The sequence below is a fragment of the Puntigrus tetrazona genome, chromosome 4 (assembly GCF_018831695.1).
Source record: "Puntigrus tetrazona isolate hp1 chromosome 4, ASM1883169v1, whole genome shotgun sequence".
In the NCBI taxonomy this organism is placed as follows: Eukaryota; Metazoa; Chordata; class Actinopteri; order Cypriniformes; family Cyprinidae; genus Puntigrus; species Puntigrus tetrazona.
Window position 1 is genome coordinate 13,858,843 of NC_056702.1, and position 24,896 is coordinate 13,883,738.

The 24,896-nt window shown below is 37.1% G+C and overlaps 2 protein-coding genes across 9 annotated transcripts in view; both read left to right on the top strand.

Annotated features, from left to right (window-relative positions):
* LOC122343277 (kinesin-like protein KIF21A) overlaps window positions 1-19,881 on the top strand; it is a 31,432-nt gene extending 11,551 nt beyond the window's left edge. The window contains exons 5-35 of one of the 2 annotated variants that reach the window (XM_043237656.1): window positions 803-934; window positions 1,954-2,121; window positions 2,637-2,752; window positions 2,829-3,024; window positions 3,207-3,396; window positions 4,479-4,542; window positions 4,620-4,820; window positions 5,643-5,690; window positions 6,511-6,586; window positions 6,691-6,793; window positions 7,039-7,227; window positions 7,947-8,146; window positions 8,240-8,347; window positions 8,436-8,504; window positions 9,326-9,471; window positions 9,550-9,694; window positions 10,053-10,247; window positions 10,334-10,432; window positions 10,584-10,749; window positions 10,863-10,883; window positions 11,652-11,709; window positions 11,908-11,962; window positions 13,095-13,297; window positions 13,495-13,617; window positions 14,677-14,813; window positions 15,284-15,458; window positions 15,552-15,707; window positions 16,760-16,877; window positions 17,166-17,336; window positions 17,856-18,055; window positions 19,349-19,881. In XM_043237656.1, coding sequence (XP_043093591.1) covers window positions 803-934; window positions 1,954-2,121; window positions 2,637-2,752; window positions 2,829-3,024; window positions 3,207-3,396; window positions 4,479-4,542; window positions 4,620-4,820; window positions 5,643-5,690; window positions 6,511-6,586; window positions 6,691-6,793; window positions 7,039-7,227; window positions 7,947-8,146; window positions 8,240-8,347; window positions 8,436-8,504; window positions 9,326-9,471; window positions 9,550-9,694; window positions 10,053-10,247; window positions 10,334-10,432; window positions 10,584-10,749; window positions 10,863-10,883; window positions 11,652-11,709; window positions 11,908-11,962; window positions 13,095-13,297; window positions 13,495-13,617; window positions 14,677-14,813; window positions 15,284-15,458; window positions 15,552-15,707; window positions 16,760-16,877; window positions 17,166-17,336; window positions 17,856-18,055; window positions 19,349-19,409 — 4,089 coding nt within the window. In that variant the 3' untranslated portion in view covers window positions 19,410-19,881. Of the gene's footprint in view, window positions 1-802; window positions 935-1,953; window positions 2,122-2,636; window positions 2,753-2,828; window positions 3,025-3,206; window positions 3,397-4,478; window positions 4,543-4,619; window positions 4,821-5,642; window positions 5,691-6,510; window positions 6,587-6,690; window positions 6,794-7,038; window positions 7,228-7,946; window positions 8,147-8,239; window positions 8,348-8,435; window positions 8,505-9,325; window positions 9,472-9,549; window positions 9,695-10,052; window positions 10,248-10,330; window positions 10,433-10,583; window positions 10,750-10,862; window positions 10,884-11,651; window positions 11,710-11,907; window positions 11,963-13,094; window positions 13,298-13,494; window positions 13,618-14,676; window positions 14,814-15,283; window positions 15,459-15,551; window positions 15,708-16,759; window positions 16,878-17,165; window positions 17,337-17,855; window positions 18,056-19,348 lie in introns of both variants that reach the window. The other variant, XM_043237655.1, reaches the window with a different exon arrangement.
* Window positions 19,882-24,051: 4,170 nt separating this feature from the next.
* LOC122342701 (copine-8) overlaps window positions 24,052-24,896 on the top strand; it is a 78,205-nt gene continuing 77,360 nt past the window's right edge. The window contains exon 1 of one of the 7 annotated variants that reach the window (XR_006250632.1): window positions 24,052-24,362. Coding sequence is in view for 3 of the 7 variants with exons in the window: in XM_043236725.1 (XP_043092660.1) it covers window positions 24,253-24,362 (110 nt within the window). In the remaining 4 variants the exon portion in view is untranslated. The remainder of the gene's footprint in view (window positions 24,363-24,896) is intronic. The other 6 variants (XM_043236725.1, XR_006250631.1, XM_043236721.1 and 3 more) reach the window with 6 other exon arrangements.

Consider the following 24,896-nt stretch of genomic DNA (forward strand, 5'->3'; position numbering starts at 1 on the left):
AATCTGTAATCACATCCAATGAAAAAAATAAATGTAACTTTGTATTGTTATTTGGATGAGATTAATTGATTTGACGGCACTGATATCATAAATAATATAATTGATAGAATTTTTTTTATAAATAAAAGTTAAGTAATTTAAAAATAATTATATTAATGCATAAATGTTTTTTTTCCGTTTACTTATTTTCAGTTGTTTTTAAATAAAGCTCGTTTTTAGATTTAATACAAATCAATGATCAGTCCATTTTATGCAATATACATGAAATACATTTATAGCAAAAACACAAATAAATAAAATAAAGTTGCACTGGTCATGTTTTCCAGATTTACATAAAACGCATTTTTTTTTTTCCCCCAAAGAATACAGCCATTTAATTTATACGTATTAAAAAGCGATCTGCTGTTTCACAAAGTACAACTTTTTACCTACATTTATTATTTATCACAAAATTAGATGTATTAAAAAACAGATCTGCTGTTTATGAGATAATTGTTCGCAGTTGCTTTTTCAATGTTTTCGATGTTAATTAAAAAGTGATTTTAGATTTTCACAGAAACTTTTTAAAGTACATTTTATAATTTATGCTGTATTTTTTTTTTATTCAAATATCTTATATTTTTTCTATATAAAACAAATCTAATATCTTTTTTTTTTATAGTTTTTGTTCCATGTTAAAATCGATCAGATATGTTAAAGTTTAAAAGACCTCCCCATCCATCATCATCAGTCCGTGTATTCTGTCATTGTCAGTCACGCTCAAGACATCGATTACCCAGAATTCTCCTCTCTGTCCCTTCAGATGATGCAGTGTCTCAGATTGGGCGCTCTGTCCCGCACCACAGCCAGCACTCAGATGAATGTCCAGAGCTCACGCTCTCATGCCATCTTCACCATCCACCTGTGCCAAGTTCGCGTCTGTGCCTCGGACGATGTAGGTGTCTCTTATACTGTTTGGTTTTCAAACTGCAATAGAGTCGCCTGCACCGAATATTAGACGCATGTTGAGATCTATTTAGAAAGAAAATCCAGACTTGTAGTTTGTAGCGTATTAACTCGTGGGGATGTGATATAACATGTGGCCACGAGATTGAGAAAATAACATCCTTATGTCGTAGCCACGAGATTATTTGGTTGAGGGAACAACATCCATTTCTGCATATTTTTCTTGTGGCCAGGATCTTATTGTGTAAACAAACCTGCGTTACCGTAGCAACGCGGGATTATCAGAGATTAATTCGTTATAAATTCATTTTTAATACATTTTTATATCAATCGTTTAAATAAAAAACTCATTTATTTGAATGTTTCATAATCGTCTTTTTCCGTAATATTTGTGCAGCTTATTATCAGTTATTATTAGCTTATTATTATATTTGTATTTTCCGATCTCGATCTCTTTTTAACGTACGGACCTTTTGTAATAACCAATAAAGCTTTAATTTTGCTGACTGGAATTTTAGCCTAATGCCTATTGTTTCGTTGAGGTACGATTCCTTCAGGTATTTTCATTTGTAAATATATGTGTATATATATATATATAATATGTCTTAAACATCATCACGCACTGGCATAAATAACCTACGATCATAAAGTATACTTATGTAATAATTATACATGTTAATTAGGTAAAGCCCTAACAAGTTAATAATAACACTACTATACAAATATTAAATTAAACTTTTAATGTTATTAAAAAAGTTTTATCCGTCTATGATAATGCCAGGTTGCTATGGTCACGCAGGTTTGTTTACGCAATGAACTCGTTGCCATGAGAAAAATATGTAGTTCCCTCAACAAAACAACCTCGTTCCCACAACTTAATATGTCGTGGCCACAACAAAACTAATTGAATTGAAGACGACCCCTTTAGGTCACCGTAGTTAGATTTATGTTATGTTTATGTTTAACACTATCACCCTCTTCAGTTTTTAACTGTATGTTTTCTTTCAGGACACAGAGACCGATAACAGGCTGGCGAATGGCTCTTCAGAAATGAACGAGTTTGAGACGCTAACAGCTAAGTTTCACTTTGTGGATTTAGCCGGCTCTGAGCGACTGAAGAGAACGGGGGCCACAGGAGACCGGGCCAAAGAGGGCATTTCTATCAACTGTGGACTGGTAGGAAACGTGGAAAATGGGCGATTCATAAACACTGAGATACTTAACAGGTTCACGGGTTCAGCTACAAGTAGAGTTTAAGTATTAGCGTGATTGCTGTATAATAAAATTGCCTGGTGATCTTTTATGTCTGTAGTTATGTCCATTTTTGCATAAATGCATAAGCAATTAAATAATTAAAGCTGTTCGTTTTAATTAATGCCAATCAAACTGCAGTTATTTTTTATTATAGGTTAACAAATAACTAAAAACACAGCCAACTAATGCAAAAAAAAAAAGATAATAATAATAACACTAAAAAATGGAGTTACCTGTTTTCGCAGACAAACCCTTTTCACACACAATATAATACGCATTAAAAGAATCATTCACTCAAAAATGGATATTATGTCCTTGTTCACTCCAGCATACGTTCTCATATAATGAATTCTTTTAATGCGAGACATTTACTTTATATTTGTTCTGTATTAACTTTCGATAGTTACTAATTCCGTCTTTGTTTTATGGTGGTAAAGTTAGCTCTCGGCAATGTGATCAGTGCTCTGGGTGACAGGAGCAAACGCTCCACACACGTGCCTTACCGTGACTCCAAGCTCACTCGCCTGCTTCAAGATTCCTTAGGAGGAAACAGGTAAGCATTTGCACATTATATCGGTTTTAGAGATATTTCGGGCTTTTTTTTTTAAACGTCGCCCTTCGACCTGCAGCCAGACGGTGATGATCGCCTGCATCAGCCCATCGGACAGAGACTTCATGGAGACCCTTAACACGCTAAAATATGCAAACCGCGCTCGCAACATCAAGAACAAAGTCATGGTGAACCAGGATCGGGCCAGTCAACAGATCAGCGCTCTGAGAACAGAGATCGCTCGACTGCAGATGGAGCTCGTGGAATACAAAACGGTTCGTGCGGTGTTTTTGTCACTAAATTAGATTTCGTTTATGTAAGATAATACAGGAACTTCACTTAAACGAAATTTGAATTAAGTAGATTAAATCAATTTAAGTTGATTTTAGTTAAATTACCTGCAACACGTACAAATATTATGTTATATTATATTATGTTTTTGGTGTTTTTTTTAAAGGGCAAGCGTATGGTTGGCGAGGACGGTCTGGAAAGCATCAATGATATGGTGCATGAGAATTCGATGCTGCAGACGGAAAACAATAACCTGCGCGTACGAGTGAAGGCGATGCAGGAAACCATTGATGCCCAGAGAGCCAGACTCACCCAGCTGCTCAGCGACCAGGCTAACCAGACCCTCGCAAGAGCAGGTACAGACATACGCATGAAGCAGATATCAGATCTTTTAGATTCTCTAGCGATGAAAATGCTTATGCATAGCAAGAGACCTTAAAATCAACAATACTAATGCTGCAGTTTGAAAATAAACTTGAGGTTAAATTGTAAAGAAAGAAAGAAGGAAAAATCTAATATATTTTATGGGAAATATAAGTCTTTAACTACAGTACATGTATCCAGAAGGTATTCCCAAACAGCAACCCTGTCCATCGTTTTAGTTAAGTTTAGTTTAGTTTAGTTTAGTTTAGTTGTTTTTTTTTTTTTTTTTTTTTGTTTTGTTCTCTGTTTTGTTTTGTTCTCTGTTTTGTTTTGTTTTGTTTTGTTTTGTTCTGTTCTGTTCTGTTCTGTTCTGTTCTCTGTTCTGTTCTGTTCTGTTCTGTTCTGTTTTTTTTTTTTTTTTTTTTGTTTTGTTTTGTTTTGTTTTGTTTTGTTTTGTTTTGTTTTGTTTTGTTTTGTTTCTGTTTTGTTCTGTTTTGTTCTCTTTTGTTCTCTTTTGTTTTGTTTTGTTTTGTTTTGTTCTGTTTTGTTGTTCTGTTCTGTTCTGTTCTGTTTTGTTCTGTTCTTGTTCTGTTCTGTTTTCTGTTCTGTTCTGTTCTGTTCTGTTTTGTTCTGTTTTGTTCTGTTTTGTTCTGTTTTGTTCTCTTTTGTTCTGTTTTGTTTTGTTTTGTTTTGTTTTGTTTTGTTTTGTTTTGTTTTGTTCTGTTTTGTTCTGTTTTGTTTTGTTTTGTTCTGTTTTCTGTTCAGTTCTGTTCTGTTCTGTTCTGTTTTGTTGTTTTGTTCTGTTTTGTTTTTTGTTTTGTTTTGTTTTGTTTTGTTTTGTTGGAAATGATTTAGTTTACAGGGTTGAATTCTCAGAAAGTGGAGAAACGACTATTTAATAAAGAAAATTTCCCTTTACCGTTTAAAAACAATCGTGACACACCTAATCGCATTAACTGTTATCTAAACGGATTAAGCTCTCCTAGACACAAGAGGAATCATTTCCTTCATCTCTAAAATACGTGACTGTTTTGTTTTTACACACCCAGCTAAATCTTCTTTTGGCCTTTTGCAGGTGAAGGGAGTGAAGAGATTGGAAACATGATTCAGAATTACATCAAAGAAATCGAGGAGCTCAGGTAACGTACGCAAGCGCAGTGCACCCATTCTTAAAACCTCTCTCGTGCGTAATGTTTGTGTACTCTGTTCTCTTCAGGGCAAAGCTACTAGAGAGTGAGGCTGTAAATGAAAACCTGCGGAAGAACCTGACCCGTGCCTCCACCCGCTCTTCACTTTACGGTCCAACCTCCGTTACCCCCAGCCTCCATGCACCCGAAAAAGATGCCACCGAAATCATTGAAATTGCAAAGAAAAACCTGGAAAAACTGAAGAAAAAGGAGAGAAAGAAAAAGAAGAGGTAAGCTACTGATACAGATGCTTAACCGTGCAGATGAGGAGCAAGAAACTCAGATTTCCTTTTTTTATCCCTGGACAAAGGAGGGTGTGTCAAAGAATATGCGGTATACGGTTTCTGCGCTTCCTCACAGACATCCTCGTTCTGATTAGTTGCTTCGAATAGGAAACATTTGCAAAATTCTGTAAAACAAAGGCAGTCACGGGACTGTCGATCTTTGTCAAAAGTTTTAAATAGTCTACATGCAACAAGGCAGCATGACCAATGGCAACCGGTTATTGCAACCTAAAAAAAAGAAATTCATACTGTATGTCACAGTTAGTCATTAATGTAATTACCAAGTTATCTTCAACTATTAAATATAAGTAGTGCTGGACAACAGTTATTCACGATTAATCACATCCAAAACACACATTCAGTATATATTTAGAAAATAATTACAATTAAAATAATTATAATTATGTATTTATATAATTGATATTATATAAAAATATATTTAATATATAAAACATATTTTTCTTGAATTATATATATATATGCACATATGTATGCAAAAACTTTTATTTTGAATGTGATTAATCACAAAAAAAATAGTTTAGGTTTAATACAATTTAATACAATTAAAACAATTATAGTTAAAATAGTTAATAGATTTGCAACGATAAGCGTAGTCACTGCTCATTTCAGATTCTTTTATTTAAAAAAATGGAAAAATAAAAAATTGAGGTATTCGTGTCCCTCATGTGTTCTTCTCTGCCATCATCCATGGCTCGGTGGTTCCTCTTACTCTCACTCATCTCCACCAAACCCCCCTCAATCTTGAAGACTCCAGCAGATGGACGAAGGTGCTCATGAAGACCTTGAGAACGTCAGGTTGGAGAACGTTAGTTGTTCCACTAACCCCAGTCAGCACACCATGGAAAATTTGACCTATTGTACTGTCCTCTTCTGTTCTCTAATATAACACTTTAAACACCAACGGTTTGAGAGCTTAGTGTTTATGATCCTGTTTCAAACCTAGTGAGCTCCCTTTGTGTCTACTGCATGCTTGTAGTCAGCAACACCAAACAGTACTCTCATATGGTAAAGTTTGATATTAGCATGTTGCTAAGCTAACGCTCGGTTGCTAAAGACATAACACATAGTCTACAATTTTTTGGGTCGAATAATCAATTTGCAACTATTTTTCTGGAATCATAGTAATTCTTGAGCACTTACCATTATAGCTAAATTATCATTAGCGTGGCACAAAAGTACATAGCGTACAAATAGATGCCTTGTGTGAAAGATATCAATGAACTTGTTACAATGTGAGATATTGCATTATCTTATCTATTATCATAATTATGTCAGCAACACATCTTTGTTAGATTAAAGTGTTGTAGGTAGCTCAATAGGATTTGGAACAACGCTTTAGTCTTTTATCAAAATCTCTTTCATTTAGTGGGGTTTTATTCTGGTAGTTGAACTTGATGCGCAATCAACTCACGTTTATGTCGATCTCAATATATGAAACTAATTCACTAACACCGAATGGTTTAATCGTTCATTAATCACGTAATTTGCCAAATCAAAACATTTTTGGACACCTCTTCAATTTCATGGGGTGTTTATATACCTGCTGGCACTAAGGAGTTTGTTTTTGTTGAGTTTGACTTAATAGGTTTAATGATATTGCATTGATATCATGCAGCGTCATAAAGGAGGAGGGGCCAGATAACGAGCAGGATAAAGAGGCCTCTGAGAGAGCCAATGAGGAGCCAGAAGTGGTAGGTTTAACGCTCTCTTGCGTCGACGTGTGAAAAAATATTTACAGCCTCTGCCATTCTGTGAGGCCAAAATTTTGCTTCTAATCACGACGATACTCTTGAAGGATGGGAGCGATCATGATGAAGGTGAGGATGCTGAGGGCGATGAAGAGGAGGATGAGATGGAGGTGGACAGCTCTGAGGAGTCTGTCTCGGAGGAGGAAAAAGGTACAATGCCTGCATTTATTCTGTGATGTTTCAGATCTATCTATCTATCTATCTATCTATCTATCTATCTATCTATCTATCTATCTATCTATCTATCTATCTATCAACATGATGTTAAACAATAAATTTAAATGAACTTCAAACATTGTTTTATTTAAACAATTTAGGGTTTTTGTTTTGTTAACTTAAGTCTCGACTTTTATTGAGGTTAAAAACTTCAATTCTTTGCATTTGCGCTTCGGCAGAGGACTTCCAGGCAGACCTGGCCAACATCACGTGTGAGATTGCCATCAAACAGCGGCTGATCGATGAACTGGAGAACAGTCAGAGGCGTCTGCACACCCTCAAACAACAGTATGAGCAGAAACTCATGATGCTGCAGAGCAAAATCAGAGACACACAGCTGGAGAGAGACCGTGTACTGCAAAACATGGGTACGGTGCACGCGCAAGCTCATATGCACGCAGGATAACTCGTGGTTTGTAATATCTATAAACAAAATATGCAAGTAATGGGATCGCGCTTTGGATGAAATCACGCACCTGCAGCTTTCAAGTCTCGGTGAATCTCTGGTGCCCCCTTCTGGCTTGATTTGAAAACGGCTAGTTTGGAAACCGTTCAAGCTAGGATCAAAATGCGTACATAAACAAGTTCTAGGCCTTTTGCGCAAAGCACTATTAAACAGAGCAAACCATAAGCAGAGTCTACTACATCTTAACAGTCCCAGAAGATCACAATATTTTGCTACTTAAAAGTTGGCTACACTTTAGCATGGCGACTCGTTCTAACTATTAGCTGGTTGCTTATTAGCGTGTCTGTTATTTACATATTGACTGTTTATTAGTACTTAAAAGCACGTATTCTGCGTAACCGTATTCTGCGTAACCGTCAACAACTAATAAGCGGCAAATTAGAAGTTTATTGAGGCAAAAGTCATAGTTAATGGGTTGTTAAAGAACAGTTCAAGCAGAAATGTAAATTCTGGCTTCATTTACTCGAGCAGTTCTGAATTTCTTTGTTCTGCCAAACACAAAGGAAGTTCGTAAATCAGGCTGTTTTGGGTCACCATTTACTTCCATAGTATTTTTTTTTCCTACTACGGAAGTCAATGGTGACCCTAAAAGTCCAATATTCTGTTCACATTTCCGCGCAGGCTCGGTGGAGACGTGTACAGAGGAGAAAGCAAAGAAGATAAAGTCCGAATACGAGAAGAAGCTGAACTCCATGAACAAGGAGCTGCAGAAGCTGCAGTCGGCACAGAAGGAGCACGCCCGCCTTCTGAAGAACCAATCACAGTACGAGAAACAGCTGAAGAAGCTGCAGCAGGAAGTTACGGAGATGAAAAAAACCAAGGTAGGCCTGTTTCGAGCGTGAGGCCGTTTAACGCTGAAAGTATCGGAGGTGACTAACTGAACCATCGTCACGTCACGGATTTGTTTGGCTCAGGTGGGTTTGATGAAACAGATGAAGGAACATCAGGAGAGGACCAGAGCCACGGAGACCCGACGCAATCGAGAGATCGCCACACTCAAGAAAGACCATCGCAAACAAGAGGTGGCGCACGGCACCAGAGAATTCTGGGATCTTCTCGGATATACAATTCCTGCTCACTCTCTTGTTGTCTTTTCCCTTTCTTGTTTAGCATCAGCTAAGGCAGCTTGAGGCTCAAAAGAGACAGCAGGAGCTTATTCTGCGCAGGAGGGCAGAAGAGGTGATTAAATATTTGGGAATCGCTATATAAGCTTTATTTGGTTTTGTTTAAATGCTGGTTTTGATAGCTGTAGCTAGAAAGGATTTAGAGATTATTGAAAGTCAAAAGATTTTGAACACTAGATTTATTTTAAAGAATTCTCTACTTATTTATTTGATACAAAATGCAGTAGTATTGTGAAAATTTTTTATAGTTTAAAATAACTGCTTTCTATTTGAATAGATTTTCAAATGTAATTGATTTCTGTGATCAAAACTTGTTTTTTTTTACTCCATTCTTTAGTATCATTAGCATAATATTAATTGGAATTATTATAAATATTTTTTGAGCAGCAAATCTGAATTTTTGAAGGATCATGTGACTGGATTAATGACGCTAAAATTTCAGCTTTAAAATCACAGGAATAAATTACTTTAAGTATTGTAAAAAATACTTTGAATTTGTACTTTAGGTCAAATAAATTCAGGCTTTGGTGAGCAGAAGAGAGTTCTTTAAAAAAAAATTAATATATAAAAATTTTACTGTTCAAAAAATTTCGACAGGTAGTGCAATACAAAAATAAATAGAGAAAATTAAAGAAAAAATATCGAAAGTGTCTAAGGTTTTGGTGGAATGGACTTTCAGTGCCAGGAATTTTTCAGGTTTTATTAAGAATCGCTTAATTTGTTTGGATAAATGAAAGCCTTAGGGGTTTAGATGAGCATGCGGGTAAACGAATGAAGACCTTTTCTGAATTTCATGGGTGAGCCGTGCCTCTAATCACTCACACCGTGACGCATACAGAACAATACTGAGATTTTTTTCCTGCTGCTTTGCATCAGATAACCGCTCTGAGGCGCCAAGTGCGACCAGCGTCAGGCAAGGTTAACCGTAAGATCAGCTTACCAGAGCCTTTGCAGGAGCCTTCACCCCGTACGGCTTCTACAAGACCGCAGACTCCTGGGGCCACAGCTCCTAATGGGACTAGGTAATGTGCGTCTCATTTCAGAAGGCTTGGCTCGCGGGTATGCGGGTGACTGATGCGCTCACGATTCTTATATTTCAGGAAGTACCAGATGAGAACAGGAGGGGTGTATTCTACTAGAGCGGCGCGGGCCAAATGGCAGTCGCTAGAGCGGCGCATAAGTGACATCATCATGCAGAGGATGACCATCTCCAACATGGAGACTGACATGAACCGCTTGCTTAAGGTGACCGAGAACGGCTTTTTATCAGTGTTGTCGAAAAACTAAATTTTTCATTACATATGTTTCCATTTTATATGCATGTGTGCTGTGTATTTGTATTATGCACATGTAAGTACACACATGCAGTATATAGTTAGAAATTATTTATATATTTTTTTGATGCATTCGGTATTTATAAATATATTTAATATATAAACAACATGTTTATATGTATTATAAACGGCATCTTTTTTTTTTAGTTATTCACACTTTTTTAATTTTACTAAACAAATTTCAAAAACAAGACATTCTCATTCTTCCTTTTGAGCAAATTCAAGGTCGAGTTAATCGACGAACTGTTCTTTTAATTCTGCACGTACAGCAACGCGAGGAGTTGACAAAGCGCAGAGAAAAAGTGACGAGGAAGAGGGACAAGATCGCCGGCGAAGACACCGACGCGGACAGGACCGTCCTCTCTCTGAGCGAAGAGATGGAGTCACTGACCGCTAACATCGACTACATCAACGACAGCATCGCAGACTGCCAGGCCAACATCATGCAGATGGAAGAGGCCAAGGTGCTTGTGGGAAACAGGAAAACTGTGTTATTGAATAGTGGAATGCGAGTGTTCGATTCAATGTTTTTTTTTTTTTGCTGAAGGAGGAGGGAGATACAGTGGACGTCTCTGCTGTGATCAGCTCATGCACTCTATCTGAGGCCCGTGTCCTTCTCGACCATTTTCTCTCGATGGCAATCAATAAGGTAACTGCTAAATCAATGAATAATTATTCTTACGTTGGTCCATTGGTCCAGACACTCGCAGTACATTTTACATCCATAATAAGACCCTTTATCGAGTCCAACTGAACGATTATGTTTTATATTATTTGTAATGTCCAACAACTGTTCTCAGGGGTTACAAGCTGCACAGAAGGAGTCTCAGATCAAAGTGATGGAGGGCCGTTTGAAACAGACGGAGATCAACAGCGCCACACAGAACCAGCTGCTCTTCCACATGCTGAAGGAGAAAGCAGAACTCAATCCTGAACTGGATGCTCTGCTCGGGAATGCTCTCCAAGGTCTGACACGCATAAACGCATGTTCACGTAAAGCCGTTGGTTGTCTATAATTGTGTGTTTTTTTAGTTTGATTTTGATTTGCTTTTGTCTTTTTGTTGCCTGAATTCAAACAGAACTAGGTAGCGTGCCGTCGGGTAAGTAGAGGCCACTAGAGCTGTTCACCAGTGCATGTGTCCCTCCCTCAGACTAACAGACAGTAACAGTAGCGTAGAGCTGCATGGGTCTTGCTTAAACCCCCACCTCCCGTGGACTTTACTGTTTGAGGAACGTGTCTCTCAACTGGAGCATCAACCATCAACTAAAAGCACAAAAAATCTTTAGAGCTTAAAGAGCAAAGGAGGATGTAATCTTCTAGCTGTTCTCGGTTTGTGAAAGTCAATTTTTTCACATTTAAAATCTGTAAAAGCAGATGATGGCTTATCTATGGATGGATGGATGGATGGATGGATGGATGGATGGATGGATGGATGGATGGATGGATGGATGGATGGATGGATGGATGGATGGATGGATGGATGGATGGATGGATGGATGGATGGATGGATGGATGGATGGATGGATGGATGGATGGATGGATGGATGGATCATTCGTTTAGTCTCTTTTCAGGTGGTAAAATGCAAGACTGAACTTCATATTCATGAACTATTTTCCTTTCTCTGCGTCTGACTTAGTGACCACACATCCTTTTAAAAAATGTTTGCAACCCTAATGCTGGTGACCTGGCTGTAGACTGACCATATCTCCTCTCCTCTAGTTCTGTTGAATTCAGGGTTGTGATAACAACACTATGATGCATGTCGCTTGAATATTTATGTTCACTGATATCATACTGACAAAGCTAAAATGAGGGAGCGAAATGTTCCTGATGCTAAAGTGTGTGTGTGCATGCGTGTTTGCTCAGAAAATGGCGATGAAAGCAGCAGTGATGAATCGGCACAGAGTCCAGCCACAGAGAAGAGGTAAAGCACTAGAGTCAAGCCAATAAAACTCTTTAAACTCAATAGCAAATCCGTATCGACTTCATTCAGTTTTTGAGTCATTTGATGAAGGCTAATTGAACCAACTTCTGAAACTGTTGAGTTTTCATCACCAAACGGTTATTTGGCTCTGGTGTGCATTTCAATCAATGTCAACATCTGTTTCTGCGTCTTTTATAGTTGTTTGGCTTCGGATCTCATGAAACTTTGTGGAGAAACCAAAGCCAGGAACAAGGTAGAACCGTAGTAATTCTGGCACATTTTAATCATTTAAACTAAATAAGAGGTTACATGACAGTTGCATGTTATGTGAAATAACTAAATAAGCTATTTCACAAAACAGATGTCTATACATGCACCACAAGACAAAATAATTTAAAAAAAAGAACCCGTTCAAAAGTTTACATACCCTTGAATCTTAACACTGTGCCGTTTTCTGGATTATCCATGTTCCTGTGTGTGGCCCTGAGCAGTTAAACTATCTTCTGTTCTTGAAAAAAAGCTCCTGCACATTCTTTGGTTTTTCAGCATCCTCTGCATATTTGAACCCTTCCCTTTTTACTTTTCATTGACTAATGTACCACATAAATGCTACATAAGCATTCAAAATATGTACAATTTACCTTGATCACCCAATTCCAGTTTACACTCCTCAGCTCTTAATGCGTTGTGTTAAATGTTTTCACCTTATATAATAGTTTTGTTAAAGTTTCCCAATTGTCCTCCATGTGAAAATAGGGACGTCAAAATCATACAGGCGCTGTTGGAAATTGTTTATATGCCGAAAATGCTGTAAAGCCAAAGAATGTGCAGAAGCTGGAGGATTTTTCTAAAGAATGGCAGGCAGTTGAACTGTTTAAGACAAACAAGGGACTCATGAACCACAAAACAGAAACGCACCGTGGATTATCCAGGAAATGACACGCAGCATCAAGATTCAAGGTTATGTACATATTACTTATTACTTTGTTATAATTAATAACGGTTTGCGAATTTTGCAAGGGGCTTGTACATTTATTAACACAACTGGATATTTAAAAACAACTCATTTAATAATAAATAAATTAAAATACAGCGTGATCAAAAACCGTTCCGACAAGCAGCTTGTTAAAATAGCTTATTTAGTTTTGTATTATTTACTTCCCACTGTGTTATCCACATAATTATGGTTTCACTAATTAATAATTACAGACTAGTAGTTTATCATACAACAATGATGACGGTAACACAAGCCCTAATTATCTTCAATAAAGAGAAAAAAAAAGAATGTTGAGAGCGTTAAATGAGCTCAATGCTAGATCGTAAGACAAAAGCGTGACAAAATAATCCTTAGATGAATTCATTATTGGAGTATATGATGCATTTAGGCTCGCAGACGAACCACCACCCAAATGGAGCTGCTTTATGCCAACACTGGTGACCCTGACGCCCCTCCAGAGGATTTCTCTGCCCCTCTGCTTCCTGTGGTGGAGAGTCCAGAAGGACATAAAGAACCAGCACCCGTTCCCTACTTAGGGGACAGAGACTCGGTAGCTTTCACCTCTAGCTCAGCATCCAGGACAAATCCCGTGTAAGTGTCTGGCAAACAGAATGAAAGCGAAATCCATGTATTATGAAAACATATATTTACGTAATCACCTTTGAACAAGTTAGACATCTTTACTTTATTCGAAACTCTCCGTAAACACTCTCACACTTCCTAATAATCATTACTGTCATGTCTGATGTGAGGTTTTTGAATCACACTGGCTTTTGTCTAATGTGTAGCTCCAGTGCCAGATCTCCAACGGCTACAGAAAGGAAGTCTCTGGACCGCTCGCCCCTCACCCGCAGAAAAGCTCAGGATAGGAGCCAGAACGCAACAGAAAGAACCAAAACCCTGGACAAACAGTAAGAAACTGCTTGCTACTCATAAATCTTTGCAAAATTTTGTTTGCAGGTGTTCTAAATGTATTGCTAAAGTGGACATACGTAATTTCATTCACATATAAAAATAACCACTTTTGCAATATTTCCATGTTTTAGCCACAGTCTTTCAATTCAATGCAATTGTTCCGTTCAGGGACTGATGTTGTATTAGAAACACAAAAATAGCTTACCTGATTTGCTTTGATCTTCCCATAATCATTTTCTCTGTCTGGTCCCTACATTAATAAAGGAGCTCTTCTTGTAAAAATGCATATTTTCTGTGGTTTTCAGTGTGGACATTTACATACACACATGTGCTTTAATTAAGGCCTTCACGCATTCAAAATGACTTAATAATGAGATGTTTCTGTGGATTGTAATGAAATTATTTGCAATTTCTCCAATCAGTTCTTTTTACTTCACATACATGTCACAAACAATTAGGTCATCATTTACTCACCCTCAAGATGTTCCAAGTTTCTTTTTTCTATTGAGCACCAAAAAATTATTTAGAGAATTGTTAGAATGCGGGTAACGGAAGCCATTGACTTCCACAATATTGGGGTGAACCAACTTTTTAAGGGCCGGTCACATTAGCAAAACTTTGTCAAAATATTTACAAAATGGTGCACCATCCACTGGCAACAGGGTGTGATACAATGGAATCAAGGAATCCAGCCATTTCTGTAGAAACACAGTCAAGGGTTTCTTGTGATAGCGAAAGATTTCCCCACACAAACTGTGCAACAAGTTCAAGTTGACAATGTGGATACACCGCGGTGACCAACAGAAAATGGTTTGGTTGACCACTGTGGGCTTCTCATTGAACCTGTTTGCGTGGGATAATCTTTTGCTTTCGTGTGAAATTTACAACACCTTGGATACTGCAATTTTGACCACTTTTTAAAACAACCTATGATGAGTAAAAGTGCTCTCTAGCTAGGCAGTTTACTACATTTTAAAACGAAGCTGATGGTTTTTTTTATTAGTCTGATTTGATTGAATGTTTAAAGCATCAGTATCATGTGTTTTTTGGTCCAGAGCTCCGGCAAGCCCAGCTCAGGCGGCCCGCTCCAGTCGAGCAGCCAGACTGCAGTGTGTGCATGTGGCCGAGGGTCATACGAAACCCCTGCTGTGTGTGGACTCGACTGATGATCTGCTCTTCACCGGCTCAAAGGGTCAGTCGACTTTTTATTTTTTGTGTAAAGAGTTACAGCATTACAAATAGGTCTTTGCTATATTAAAATACAAAGGAAAATATAATGAATCCACAATGGATATAAAGTCATTTATTATTCACTTTCATGTTGTTCCAAACCGATAAGACCTTCGTTCATCTTCTGAACACAAAGAAAGATATAATGAAATCTGAGAGCTTTCTGACCCTACATAGACTGATGGGGAACTATACCAAGTTCAAGACCCAGAAAGGTAGTAAGGACATAATTGGCTCAGAAGTAAGCTTCATTCAACAATTAATTCTCGGCAATGTCAGTCTTCGACATGCATTAATGATAATACCACAATTCACAATACGATTGATTATTACCTTCTTATGAATGTCTGATTGTTACCCTTAATGCATTGCCAGTACAAGTATAATAAACATTGTGTTTTATCTCCATCCAACCCTTTTTTTTAATCTCAGATCGCACATGTAAGGTGTGGAACCTGGTGACGGGTCAGGAGATCATGTCTCTTGGAGATCATCCCAGCAGTGTAGTGTCAGTCCGATACTGTTCCAGCCTGGTCTTCACTGTCTCCACGGCTTATGTCAAAGTATGGGACATCCGTGACTCCGCCAAATGCATCCGCACCCTCACGTGAGTCACCCTGGTACTGTTTAATTAATCGAAAGTCAGTGTTCTCTAATGCTTAAATATTTTACCCTACGGTTTACTCTCTGTGTTCTTTAGGTCTTCTGGACAGGTGTCTCAAGGTGACACGTGTGGGAGCAGTTCCGTTGCCATTCCTCCAGGAGAAAATCAGATCAATCAGATCGCCCTCAATCCTTCAGGAACATTCCTTTATGCTGCATCAGGCAACACGGTCAGGATGTGGGACTTGAGAAGGTAAACAAAGACTGTAGCGACTAAACCAAGAAATGGTTTTTATAGTGCTCACGGTGATAGTGTTACTTTTAAATATTCAAATTAAACTAGATGTTGTTTTACTCTAAAGACGTGGCCATTAAGCAGATTGTCACGCTGATTTGTACACTCATACTAGCTTGATTCTCATAAAACTCAACCATAACGACAGTTGACCTAAAAGAGGAAACGGATCGTACTGTGACTTGCTAATTGACATGCATGACTTTGTATGGATGATTCGTTATTTTTATTTTTTTTTTTAAGATGTGCTCACACTAAAAAAAGTATAAAATCGAGCAGTGGTATGCATTTTGCAATATTCCCCTGCATCTTTATTAACTAGCAAATGGGTTAAACGGTTATAGTTTTAATGCAAAGTGGGATGTTTTTCTGTAAAAAAAATTGTGCTAACAAAATATTGACTGATCAAAGGTTTGGACCAAGAAATCAAAACGTGTTGAAATTTATCATGTTTTTGAAATAAGCAAGCTATCATGCAATATAATGTGTAATTTTTTCTTTTGTAGTTAGTAAGTACAGGATGCCATTTAAAATCTATAATATTTATATAACATCTAAAATCTAAGTCATTGTAGTGTATTCCAGGATTAAAGGGTTAGTTTACCACAAAATTTAAATTCTGTCATTATTTACCCTCATGTCGTTTCAAACCTGAACACCTTCTGAACACAAATTAAGATATAATTGATCAAATCTGAGAGCCATCTGACCCGCCATAAACGGCAAGTGAAATTATCCCAGGTCCAGAAACGTAGTAGATGCATGGGTAAAACAGGATGTGACATCAGTAGCTAAACTTAAGTTTTGCGACGCTAGGAGAATACAATTTTGCTCAAAGAAAACTTTTTACTGATGTATTTACTACGTTTCTGGACCTGGGATCATTTCAGTTGTATTGGTGCCTATGGAGGGTCAGATAGCTATAACTTAATTTGTGCATAATTTTCATATTGGGGGGAACTAACCCTTTAAGTCTCCATATACGCATTATTTGATTATGTTGTCTGCAGGTTTGTGTCCACTGGAAAGCTGACGGGACATCTGGGGCCGGTAACATGTCTTACGGTAGACCAGATGGGGAAGGGTCAAGATGTGGTCATAACAGGCTCAAAAGATCACACCGTGAAGGTACGTTCGGACGTTTCCTCTGCGAACTAATATAAGAGCCCGTATGGGAGCACATGCTGTTTTCCCTATGATAATTTTCACCTTTTGGTCACGGCTCATGCACAGTTACACAAGCTGTTGCGGATCATTTATGGATCCTTGAACACAAGCAGTAGTTCAAACTATTAGTACGGCCTCAAGTGCAACGAGAGACCAAATGGCTATCCAGGAACATCTTTCGGGCTCTAATAGGCTCGCTATTTGTGACTTGCGACGCATCTCTAAGGCTTTTATTTTCTTGCGTTGCAGATGTTTGACGCGGTGGAAGGCGCTCAGGGCAGCATCAGCGCCACGCATCATTTCGATCCATCCCATCAGGATGGGCTGGAGGCTCTGGCCATTCACGGCGATTCACTTTTTACTGCTGCCAGAGACTCCTGCGTTAAAAAATGGGACTTAACCCACAAACGGTTACAAGAGGTAAGTGGTAAAATCCTAGCGAAGCCGCGTTTTCAGGCGTCGTTCCAAAAAATAAATCTGGCCCAGACATTATGCAGCGAAATTGTAATAATTGATTAAAGAATGTTCATTTTATTAGTCATTTAAGATGAAGGAATGGTTATCGTTAATCTCATTAATTTGTGGCTATTTTGCGCAACATTTAGCTTAATTTAGCTTAGCCACATGCTAACTTTTGCGATCAACTTACCTGTGATCGTGCTAGATCGCGGCATAACATGCTATACACTTACAAAATCAGTTCATTTATTAAGTCATTAGCTTAGCAATATGCTAACGTATAAAGTCTTTGTAGCAGTCATTTGGGACAGTCATCTATTTTGATAGAGCGCAAGACTCGGGAACAGGGTCGACTTTTGTTTACACCTAAAAAAAAAAACCTTTTAACTATGATACATAGAGGTAGAATATAGCAAAACCCTCTCACGTTCATTTATCCTGCTATAATTGATTTGCTTGCGTGTTTTTTTCGTCTCGCAGCAGGTAGAACAGGCTCACTCTGATCTCCTGGGCTCTCTGGCGGTGGTCCCTGGCTCCAACGCTGTTATGAGCGGCTGCAAGGGCGGACTGCTCAAGTTCTGGCGCACAGACACGCTTAGAGCTCTGGGAGAAATAAGGGGTCATGACAGCTCTGTCAATGACATCTGCGCAAACAGCAGTCAGCTCTTTACCGCCTCAGAGTGAGTGACGGGCATTATCAACAAAGAACACACACATATATACAAATACAAGCAAACAGAACGCGCTAACGGCTAGCATGCTCGACGTAGCAATACCTTCTACCTTATATTCTGCTACGACGTTAACGTTTACGTTGCCATGCTGAAACTTAATTTACAACATGGTGGCAACGTCGATAGTCGTTTATTGGTAATAGCTGTTCGTTTGAATATGAATATCAAGGTATTTGGAATATAGTATGTAACTAAAATACAAACTCATACCTGATTTTTTTTTTTTTGTCGCTGAGTTGGCCGTTTGATGGTGATGAAATTGCGGACATGGAGCGTTGTTGCTACAATGTCAGAAAATTACTAAAAAGCCCAAATTATGTATTTTACCTAGATAATGTGATGGGAGTACCCTACTAACTACATGGCAACCTTTATGCAAATGGTTAGCAACAGAGCTAGGTCGTAACCGGTTACGTAATCAGATTGCAAAAATCAAATACTTAATCAAGGTATGTCATATAATATGCTGATATTCAGATTTTTATGGATTACATGATTACATTATATTCGTGCATACAGTGTCAGTAACTAATTCATAATTTTGGTAGCACTTGGTAACACTAATTAGTCAACATTAGTTAACATGAACTAATAAGCAATACTTAGTGTAAATATAATGAAAATAATTTTATTATACATGCTTCTGAATAGGTGGGGAAAAGTATATCTCAAGCATTTAGACCATGTATGAAACAAAGCAATTTTAGAAAACATTTTATATTATTTGACATTAAACATTACTCGAAATATCTTTGGGGTTATTAATATTTACTCATTACTTATATTTACGGACACTTTCGGCTTACGGTCACATCAACTTACAGCTCAGCAAATCAGATATTTCTATTTTTAGCGTTGAAGTGTTTCGATATATTAAAAGAAATTACATTTTCATTTATTTATTAGCTTTTTCTGGAATCGCAAACCGTCCTCAAACCTACTTTGGGAATCCCCGGTGTAACGTGAACTTATAACAGTTGCTATAAAAAGAAATAGAATATATTTTCTTTCTCTATGCTTTTTTTGTATCAGTATGGTGTGTTAAAACAGTCACACGCGACCTAAAAAAACGACAAACCTATATTATGCTACTAACTACAGTTTTGATCATTTGATGGATAGCAACACCCTACATAAATAACATACCCGCGTAACATAACGTCCCCTCGCTTTCCAAAAAAACCTTTTTTTTTATAGTGAGCAGTTATCGATTTGAATTCTCTCTTTGCTTTTTCGCAGTGACCGGACAGTCAAGATCTGGCAGGTGAAAGGATCTTTAGAGGACGGCCTTCACTCGTGAGAACTGGAGGTTCCCGCGAGACTTTCTAGCAACGCGACGCTTCTACCCTGAAAGCCCGGAGCGCTTCCCGTTGTAACTGCTGTGTGTTTCTTCATCTACGGCGTTGAAGTGCCCCGTTTGCTGCCCGTAACGGGGGTTATTGTAGGTCAATAAGTGTTTTTTCCTAAAGCTGGGCTTTGGGCGTCACTGACCGCCGCTCGAGAAGCACAACGAACCGTTATGCTTTTAAATTATTCGTTAATATCGATGTTTGTTGACCAAAGTTAGACCCTCTTCGCGTGAACCTTTCACAGATATCAATGCGCCAGAGCGGTACAACGACGTTTGCGCCGGTGTCTCCGTCTGCTCTTGTGTTTTGCCTTTTTTTTTATATATATATATATATAAAACCCGGTTCGTTTTCGTTTTCTGTACCGTAGTTATTGCCGATGTCAGGTGGCGAGTGAAATAAACCGCATCTGTCAAAATCTCACGGGTGGTTCTGAAGTGTTTCGGTCTCGGAACAAATGTAGAAACCTGCAGGGTCAGAAATATGTCACTAGGGGGCGGCGCGCGCATAATGGACCGATTGCATCAAAGGGACTATTTGACCAAAAAAAAAAAAAAAAAAATACATTGATATTCAGAATTTCTCAGGTGCGCTTGGGAGTGTTTCTGAATTAAAACCACGGTTTGTGTGCTCTCGAAAAAGAGGTAAATGCAGTTTAGAGTATCAGCCCGAAACAAACGTTTATTTCAAAACGAATTCATAAAATGAAAACGATTGTGAATTGAAAGTGACCTTTGACCCGAAGCGCAACGAATTTTAATTTGACGCTTGAAACCCCTTTAATGTTAATGTGACTTTATGCCTCTCTCTCTCTCTCTCTCTCTTATAAACCATATAATTAAAAGAAAATACAGATGCATTTACCAATTAGACGTTAGAGCGGCCCTAATTAAAATATAAAACCACAGATCTGTCGGTTTGAAATAATTAGCCCCGCAAATGTGTTCTCGTTACTTTCGTGATGGCGTTTGAAGAAGCACTTGCTGTGTGTATTCGATTTAATGAAATCTTATGCGAGTATTAGATTTAGCTGAAACGGATTACTGGAGGCGTATTATTTTGTTCCTGTTTATTGTCTGTTATTGCATAGTCGGAAAGGCGTGTAACCGTAAAAAAAACCAATAAGTGTTGTTCTCACCTTTTGTTTTTGTTTAGTTTTGTCGACTGAAACGCCGCGCGGCGTAATCTTGCAGGCCTATTTAAAACAAAAATATAATTTATGACACGTTAAAAGATAAATTACTTTCACCCCAAATACTAAGTGCTTGTAATGGTCGGTATTTATTTATTTTTTATTCATTTAAAACATGATAAAATGTAATCTGCTGCCTTATTATTTTATATATTTTAATATGTACAAGTCAGAATATATTATTTAAATATTTATTATGCTTTATTTAAAAAAATCTATTTTATTTTCCAAAAATGTCGAAACCTTAAAATTAGACACTTTACATTACATTTAATGTGATATAAATCACTTTTTTTATATATATATATATATATATATATATATATATATATATATATATATATATATATATATATATATATATATATATATATATATGTGTGTGTGTGTGTGTATATATATATATATATATATATATATATATATATATATATATATATACACACACAATTTTTTTTTTTTTTTTTTATTGCTACACCTGTGGCTTCTTGAGTTTTACAGTTTAGTCTTGACACAACAGACCTCTTCACAGATTTGGCTAAAATGGGTCCGAAAGCGGGAAAAAAAAAACTGAACTTTGCACCCGATCGCGAGCCAGCAGCTAACCGTTGCATAACGCGGCAGCCGACTTTCTGCACGGACCCGGAGCGAGACCTCCTCTCACGCGCAGCACCTCAGCGCCCAGCAGCTGTCTCCGTCTCGCAAGGCGCTCGTCTATATTTAGAACGAGAGGGAATTCACTCAGCTGTAAGGAATCTCTCAGCTCAAGCACGAACGCCCTCCCGTCATCTGTCCGTTCTCTGCTGTAACGTCAGTCATTCGTCCGCCGGTAAAAGGACGCCGTGTTCGGTAGGAACCAGTGTAGACGGGTACGGGTGAAGCCAAAAACTCATTCTCACGGTGAGCGCGCGTGTGACAAGTCGGAGGTGTTTGTTCTTCCTGGTGAGACGGATTCGGATTGATTTAAAGGCTGTTGCCGTCGAAGCGATCCGGTCTCTGAGGTGTACGGGTGAAGAGATAATGAAAATGACCTGCTGGGATGAGGAGGTCTAATTTTTCATCATGATTTTAAATGTTCATAACCCAAAAGACGCAGTCATGGTAAATACGGCACTGGCCAATCAGCATCCACGGCTGATTGGCCTTGGATGCTGATTGGCCAGTGCCGTACTACGTCTGAAAAAACGTGCATTTTAAGACTTTTTTTCTTTTATTAATAGAATTTAGTAGTAGTTGTAGTAGTAGTAAATTACTATATTTATTTATTTAAATTTAAAACAATATACATTTTTACATCTTAAAAGATTAAAAAGCAATATATGCCAAAAGCAAAGTATTTTTATATTTAATAAATGTACATATAGTTTTACATCAAAACACAAAATATATATATATATATATATATATATATATATATATATATATATATATATATATATATATATATATATATATATATATATATATGCTTTCAAACAAAATATTACGTGTATAAATGCATTTGGAAAATCTGCATATGCAATTATTGCATTTATATATAATATATAAATATATTTAATATATAAACATAACATTTTTCATGTATATATACATGCGTGTTTTTGTATTTCTATATAAAAAAAATAAACACAGAACACACGCACATGTGAACAAAAATGTTTATTTTGGATGTGATTAATCACAATTAGTCATTTGACGGTAAATAAAAAAAATATATATAAATTTAATTACATTTTAGAATGCTGGATAGACAGTCAGAATAAATAAATAATAATACATTTTAAAATTTAAATAAAAAAAATAAATATTAGATGAAATGTATAATTCTAATACATATGACTGCTTTATTATTATGTAGAAGCAGCTCTTCAATAAATGCATAACCACAGGTTTTTCTGTAAAAATTGCTCATATGCTAATAATGCTGTGTGTCAAACTGGTTTCCCAAAATGATTAGAAGCATATTAATCAGTTTATAACTTTCTAAATCAAACAGTGGCATCTTCTTTACAGTATAAAAATTTTCCATTTTCACTTCGATGTTTAATGCCTCGTTTGTATTTCAACAAAAGAGCCACTTAATTCGAATCCATTCAATCCTGCTGTTCATATAAAGACGGTAACATCCACTGTTTATTAAAATGAATGCTAAAAATGGGCTTTTTTCGGGATTCCTTTAATGCAGTACGTGTTCCCGAGGCGTTTGAGGAATCGTGGGAATCACGGGTGAATCACTGGCATCGACGTTCAAGCCGGTTGTTTGCCAATTAGTATAAACTGGTAATCAATAGCTGAAAACATAAATCAATAATCGCGCTGATCCCTGAAATTAGAGTTTTTCAACGAGTGACGTTCATAAATTCAACACAACGTGGCTACCCATGTGTCATAACTGATTATGTTCAGATTCAATGCAATCCTCATCTGTGAACAATGCAACATAATTAACTCGTATCTGTTGGAGGAGGCAAATGGTTCTGGCTTCATAATTTTTAAGACATTCAATTATTAGCTGTGGAACTAGTTATATATATATATATATATATATATATATATATATATATATATATATATATATATATATATATATATATATATATTAGTTCTTTTAGAATGGCTTAAATACAGCGTTTATCTATTTTTCGGTAACTCACTGCATCATTCCACAATGTTTAGTCATATGACGCACGATATCCAATGAGCTTTATTGCTGTAGTCCTATTAAGTTCAGATCTGTAGTAATAAGTCTAAATTAAAATTGATCTTAAATGAATTGATTAAATGATTGTTATCGAAGAACAATAATGGAGTAATGACTCTGTCCAACATACTTCAAAAATATAAATATGACTAGTATAACTGCTGCTGATGTATGTTGTTGCTTTTAAAAGACTATATTATATGCTATAATTAATGTGATATATATATATATATATATATATATATATATATATATATATATATATATATAATAATAATTTTATGTGTACTGTATATATTTATTATAAATACACACCTATGCATGTATATATATATATATATATATATATATATATATATATATATATATATATATATATATATAATAAAAATTATTATTATTACTATGGCATGTTTATGTTAATGTATTACATAATATAATTATCTAATATTCTAATATATATATATATATATATATATATATATATATATATATATATATATATATATATATATATATATATATATATATAATCATTGGTTTGACCTCAAAACCAAGAATCTTTCAAACTGTTGTTGTTGTTGTATCTGTCACGGCATTCTCAGTGTTAAATCTGTTTTGAGTCTCTGATGAATTCACCGAGAAGAATTCTCCAAGTGTGGCACCGTTCCTTCGCCACACACACACACACACACACACTCTCTCTCTCTCTCTCTCTCTCTCTCTCTCTCTAACACATCTCTCATGGCGAGCAGAGGGGACGCTGTCTCTCTTACGGACTGACAGGAGCTCCGCTTTCCTCCTCGCATTCTTTCCAAATCACCCATGAATTCTCTCGCGTAAAGGGGCGAGAACGTCCGTCCTCTTCCGTCTAAAAGGGTTAAAGAAAAGAAACCTCGCCATGAACAGCATGAGCAGTTGCGGTTTCCTGAATATGGCGACGATAGGAGAGTTCGACCCGCTCAACGCCACCATTCCTGCTACAAAAGTTGAGATTACGGTCTCGTGCAGGTGAGGAACGCTCGCGCGCCGCTCGCAACTTCACGCGCGGCTGCCTGTTTATTGATCTCGTGCGTGTTTTTTTAATGGCGCGTTTTGGGGAAGACGCAATTACGCGTGACATTTCGGCACCGAACCGGGTTATAACCTGGTTTCTTTCAGAAATATCGCCCGTAAGTGTGTCGGCGAGGCGCGGTAGATGTGGATACTGTATCCGTTTCAACCGTACTTTTTTACTCTCGAAGTTCCTCTGGCCGCCACTTTCCTCTCGCGCCAAAACAAACGCTTCCCCCGCCGGCTGTTAGCTGTTAAATGCTCCACAAAAGTTTTGTTTTGTTCGGGAATAACCGTGTGGGGCTTCTCTGGGGTGGATTTAAACTTATGAAGTGGAATGAATCTTTGCAGTTCGAGTAAAGAGTGTGATTTTTTTTCTGTTACGGTCGACGACACAGTCACGAGTTTGTTTTCATACCGTTCCGTTCACTTCCATTGTTTTATACAGAACTATTTTATATGTGTGTGTTTATTAAACCGTTCTTGTTCGGG